At 49.3% G+C, this 6,000-nt stretch overlaps 1 protein-coding gene across 2 annotated transcripts in view; it reads left to right on the top strand.

Moving 5' to 3' along the window:
- The first annotated feature begins 3,912 nt into the window (after window positions 1-3,912).
- Pfkp (phosphofructokinase, platelet) overlaps window positions 3,913-6,000 on the top strand; it is a 63,740-nt gene continuing 61,652 nt past the window's right edge. The window contains exon 1 of one of the 2 annotated variants that reach the window (XM_013353114.2): window positions 3,913-4,120. In XM_013353114.2, the coding sequence (XP_013208568.1) occupies window positions 4,006-4,120 (115 nt within the window). In that variant the 5' untranslated portion in view covers window positions 3,913-4,005. The remainder of the gene's footprint in view (window positions 4,121-6,000) is intronic. The other variant, XM_005365399.2, reaches the window with a different exon arrangement.

Genomic DNA, 6,000 nt, shown 5'->3' with positions numbered 1-6,000 from the left:
AATTAATAGTGATTGAATGCTTTACAAAAATAATTTGGTGTTTTGATTTCCTTTCATTGCAGTTTCTAGATATTGTTCCAGTACATCATAGGTGTGCTTCAGACTCTTGAGAAGTATCCAAACACATAACTTAAAGTATAACAACTAAATAGGATACAGGGTTCTGAAAGGAAATCAGTAGGGAAGGCCTGGGTTGAAAAAGAAATTCTAGACACAATTTCCATTCTTCCTAAACTTCCCCAAATCTGAAGGACGAGGACAAGGATGTGAAGAGGAGGGAAGACGTGATGCTAGGGAGGGACAGTTCCTTTATGGCTTCAGCTACAGAGGAGTCTAAAGTCCACCAGATGGTTGGAAGAGGAGGAACTGGGCCAGCAGGGTGGAGGCACAGTCTGGTTCCTAAGAAGTCTGGCTACTGGTGGGGGCCAGAGCAGGAAGCCAAGGGGATCTCCTTAGCAACCATTGACTTTGAAAATGCTTGTGTTGTTTACCCGTGTTTGGTGTCTCTGAACCAATGCACTCAGCGTAACTCGAGGAGGAGGAAGGATGGTGGTGAAGAGGAGGCGGCATTGGAGTTCTACCCCATCCTGCCCTTGCCTTCATTCCATCCAACATCGATTCTTTTACCCTGAAATGATTCCTAAGTAAGAGAATATGGTGCTGTGGAAACAAAAGTGGAAGATTCTAAGACTGGAAAATGATGTAAAAAGAAATCCAGAAGTTTCCCTAAATGTGTGAAATATCTTTAATAATCCATAAAGAGCAACTGCCTGTGAAATGTGGTTATAGAAGGCACACATAGAGCCACATGGTGACAGAACACATCTGTCTCTGCCAGGTATGCACCAATTTCTTTCTTCAGCCATTACCGCTGTGGCATTTATAGGCAGAATAGCATTTCTTTCCTCTGTGAGAGATAAATGTGTTCATTTGTTCCTTCTTTCATTCAACATGTGCTCATGGATTGCCTGGACTGTGTTGGAGGTTTCAGGGAAGCAGCTATGAATAACAAAGTCCTCACTGTTCAAAGCACTTGGAGTCCAGTACAGAAAACTTGCCAAAGCCCAAGGTAAGCAGATGCAGTGAGCACCAGGCATACACAACTCGCAAACTGGTCCTTTGGAGGAAACAGAGAGGTGTCTGTGGTGAAGAAACGGTTCCAAAAGGGCTCTCCGGGAAGCCCTCATGGTGAAGGTGACCTTGATTAAGGCCTTAAGGCAAGGAGGCTGGGTGTGGGAGAGGAAGAGCAGGTCCAGAGGCTGCGAAGCCTTTGTCCAGAAGGGTCTCTGGGAAGAGCAGGGACTGAGGGTCTTACTTGAGTAACCCAGCCAGCCAAGCGGGTAGTGGATAGGGAAGCTGGATGCCTTCCAAATGTGAAGGACAGCTTTCACTCTGCAGGAACGCGTGCTACTGGAGCATGGACAAGGCCCTGAATTTATGTTGACAAACAAAACAAAACAAACTTTTGCATGTGTGTGTGTACACGTTTTCATATATGTGTAGGTTCATGTGTGGGAAGGCTACCTCTGTTGTGTCATTCAAACTTTGTTTTCAGAGAGTCTCTCTGGCTTAAAGTGCACCCATTTGGCTAGGTTAGCTGGCCAGAGAACCCCAATGATCCATCTATTTAAGGTTGCCAGAGTTGGCATTACAAGCTTATGTCTATGCTCACCCTTTTTACACAGTGCTGGGGTTAGAACTCAAGTCCTCATGTTTGCCAAGCAAGCACTTTACTGCGCTATCACTTTAATCTCTAAATTACTTTTCAATAGAGGCATGCTGACATCTGTGTTGAAGATACACGGCAGGAAGGCAGAGGGTACAGGGACTAGAAAGGAAGCTCTTACCTAGACAGGGGCACTAACACTCGTACAGCCCAGGTGGTACTAAGGTGACTGATTAGCAGACCAGAATACTCCAGAAGGATGTCCTCTTGGTCTTAGATGTCAGGACTTTACAAGTACACCCGAGGCTTTGACCTGTACATCTGGAATAATAGAGACAACAGAAGGGAGATGAAGAAGGCTGAAGAAAGGTGTATGCACGGGGTATGAAGATATATAAGCTTAGGTATGATCCTCACAGCTGGGAGGAGTTAATACCGAAAGCATACTGAGAGGATTGGAGCAAGACTGAGGAGCTGTGTCTCATGAGGTGCAGCCAACAATCATGGGCACCATTTGGGAGTCAAATGCCCCTTTTACAGGGGTCACATATCAGAGATCCTCCATATCAGATATTTACATTAGGATTCATAACAGTAGCAAAACTGCAGTTATGAAGTAGCAAGGAAAGTAATTTTATGGATGGGGGTCACCACAACATGAGGAACTGTATTAAAGTGTTGCAGCATTAGGAAGGTTGAGAACCACTGTTTTAGAGTGTTGTCTACTCCAGAAGGACGCGTTTTAAAATTCCCGGAGCTTCACCTTGAGCCTTGAGCTGCAGAAACTTCTGTGGGGAGAAGTGCTTGGAGCCTGACACACCCTGCCTCCAAAACACACTGCCTTTGGAAGGTCCAGGTAATTCCACTCCATTTTCAAGACACCCAGTAGTATCTCCTCCTCCCTTTTAGAACGATGCTCAGGAACCATCCATTAGCAGGTCATTAGATTGATGCTCCTACTGCTGAATTTAGAGCTCATCAGAAAACTCTAGAGGCCCTGTTAAAATATGTATTTTCCTGGCTGATGTCCCAGAAGTTGGAAGGTGGAGGGAGGGACCAGAAGATGGCCAACTTCTGTTGATCCCGGGGGGTTTAGGAATTGCTCAATCAATTCTGGAAGGCAGAGATCAGACCTCATCCATCCTTGTCTACATTGGATTGTCTTTCCTCTAAATGTTTGATACTTAGGGAGTGAGTTGGAAGACCCAAATGTCCTGTGCCTCCATCTCTTTTCTATGGTTGAACTGCAAGTAAAAAGACAGGTAAAAGTTACACTACTTGTATTGTCTTTGCTTAGTTTTGTTATTTTTGTTTCTTTTTTTTTCTATGTATTCACCATGTGGCATTTGCACAGGAAAGAGGCCCAGGGCTGCCACCCCTTCTGAGGGGCCATCCAGTTTGGCTGCTTATGCGGTTTTATTCTTGGGGTGGCTGCTGAAGGAACCTGCAGGAAGTGGATCTCCAAAACAGCTAACAATCAAACACAGATTGCATATTCCTTTTTTTTAAAATTGCGTTTATAGTTTCTAGTAGAACCTTCAGGGTTCTGGTGAACAAAGCAAAATGAGAGCTTTCATTGGATGGGAACTGTGTCTCGTTATACCTGCTAAACCTTTCTTGTTGCACCTTCAGGGTTTCTTTTGGATTATTCAGAACCCAGGCCTGCCTGCTGAGGGTGTGGCCTTCCGACATTCTTCTATAAACAATTTCTTCTTTACAGTCAGTGACACAACTTGATCTATTCACATATCTTCTTGATTTCGGAATGGAGGTGGAAAATGGGGGAATCCTGTGGATTCTGGACCCTGCACAAAAAGGCTGAATCTAACTGGAAGCAAGTCGCGTGCCTCTGCTGCTGCACAGACCTCTGGGCTTCCTCAACCGCCACCCTAACAGCTAGAGCAGGTTGGGTGATGGGTCCACCACGAGCCTCGGCGTCCACGTGGTGGGCCCGCCAGCTCCACGCCCACTTGCGGAAGCATACCCACATCTGCATTGCCATCCACTTATGGGCTCCATACCGGGCAATGATCCCTCCATACCTCTTTTGAGATGGTACCACACATCTGATTCCACCTTTCAAGGCCTGCAGGGCCGCATCCCTAAGACTAAGTCCTCCTTGCCCATCCGGCGGCTGGCTGGAGTCTTAGACCCAACAGGCCCCGCCCTTGCCAGAGTCCCGCCTCCCGTCACCGCCCATTGGCCCTCGGGCAGGGCGTGGGCGGCTCCCGCGAGTGCGGGCGGGGCAGCGGTTCCAAGGCTCGGGCGCGTGGGCCAGGTCTTCACTGCTTGCTGAGCACCGGAGCTGGAGCTGTCCGGCATCTCTCGATCTTCTCGCCATGGGCGACGTGGACTCCTCTTCGGCCTCCAGCGGCTCCTTTCCCAAGTACCTGGAGCACCTCTCTGGGGATGGCAAAGCCATCGGTGTCCTGACCAGCGGCGGGGATGCCCAAGGTGCGCGCCTACCGGCTCTCTAGCTTGCCTCCCGGGCAAGGGGAGGGAGAGGAGGGCTATCGGAGAGGGCTGTAGAAGAGGATAATCGGGGTGAGAAGAGAGGGAGAGCTAGAGAGAAACGTTGGGTGATGTGAATCTGGGAGAAAGGATGAGACAAGGGTGAAAATGACGGTGAGATTCTAGGCGAACTGGTGGCCCAGAGCCGGAAGAGGCAGCCCTAAGCTAGGAACAACTAGGGTGCTTGAGGGGCGACCATAGAGGGTGGAGCTCCATTGCCAGATGAGGTGCAGATGATGAGGGGTATGGTTGTAAAATTCTTTATTCGCAAAATGAAAAAAATTTTCATCCACAGATTTATTAAATGAGTTAGCCAATGGAGTCGCCTAGTGTCTGAGTCATAAGATAGAGCCAGGAGTTTTTTCGGGAAATTAGGTACATGGCGACTATTTGGATGGCATAGCGCTAGCCCCACCCCAATCCCTGGGCAGCGTAGAAAAAACAGCGGGGTTCCCGCAGCGCCTCCTGTCCAGCCCCGCCTCCCACGCGATTCAGGCAGCTTCCCCGCTGCTGCATTGCGGGAAGCACGGATGGGGACGCGCAGGGGTCTCTCCGGGTGTGGCGTTGACAGTCGGGGGGCGCCTCGTGTTTTTCACTAGGGAGATTCTTTAAAAGGGTTTCTGTCGCCTTCCTGCTCGTAACAAAACTGAAAACTAAAATGGGTTTCTAGGCCCTCCCCGCCAGCCTACCCAGGACGGGAAAGACCAGGAAGCGGGGACTCCGAGACGTCACCGGTACTCTCTAGAGCACCGACTCCCGTCTTCCCTTTTCTCCCAATGGCAAGATTTCAGAGCTGTAGAGACGCGATTCCAGGACCCCTGGACTTGATAAACTAAGAGAATATTTAAAATGTAAAAGCGATGGGGGTGACCACGTCACTCCCCCGGTCTCTCTCCCTGGGTACACGTTAGGGCACTGGGGTTCCCAGACGGTTGAGTTTTCCTATGCTAATTCCTTGATGGGAACACTCTAGGAGCTAGACCTACATTTCCATAGTGTACACCCTCTCCAAATCTTGAGATTAGCGCCGGCTGCAGACAGTTTCCTGAGCTGGGTTTTGCTTTTGCTTTTCCGTTTTTTCCTCTGCCGTAGATGAGTCCAAATGACACGTTTTGTTTTCACAAAAGGGGAGGTTTTGGATTGGAGCCCGGTGTTCTTGCTTTCCGCCTACCCTTACAGATGACCTTCACTTTGCCCTTGAGCGGGGCGGGGCCAGCGCTGGTGCCTCGGCAGGTTGGGGCTTAGGGCACCGCCCCGCCCTGGCGTGGCTCAGGAGCTACGTGATGCTGGGCCCGTAGTCTTCGGTGTGCTTTAGGTCTCCCGCACCGGCTCGGTTCACTTTAAAGTAGCATTCGAGGCTCCTAGCATCTGGCTCCCAGATACCGGAAGCTAGGTCTGCCCAGTGAGGGGTCCCCAGTGCTTTCCCTCCCATTATCTTAAAGGCGCCAATGGCAACATCAGTCACCCTAGGCACCGCTTTCCGCGGAAAGCAGGATTGCAGCAGTACCAGTATTTTAGTAAGGAGATCCTCGATACAAACCTTTCTTCATGGAGGGCAGGTTTCCCAGAGACACAGAACGTCGTGATACATCGGAGGCTGGAAAAACAGCTCAGTGAAATGTGAGATAACATCACCAGAGTTACCCCAAATTTAACGCCTTAAGATACCCATCTCTGGGGCAGGCAGTCATCTGTACCAGGGCACTCAGAAGTTTCCCATCTAAATGCAAGGGTTTCAAAAGTGCTTGCCTCCTTACACAGAACCGTGCTAAGGCAAAATAGGAAGTACTTTGGATTTTATCCTGGGCAGCCAGAAGGAGAAA

Source organism: Microtus ochrogaster, unplaced genomic scaffold (genome assembly GCF_000317375.1).
Source record: "Microtus ochrogaster isolate Prairie Vole_2 unplaced genomic scaffold, MicOch1.0 UNK2, whole genome shotgun sequence".
Taxonomy (NCBI): Eukaryota; Metazoa; Chordata; class Mammalia; order Rodentia; family Cricetidae; genus Microtus; species Microtus ochrogaster.
The sequence above is the reverse complement of the archived record's forward strand: the minus strand, read 5'-3'. Positions and strand labels throughout refer to the sequence as shown.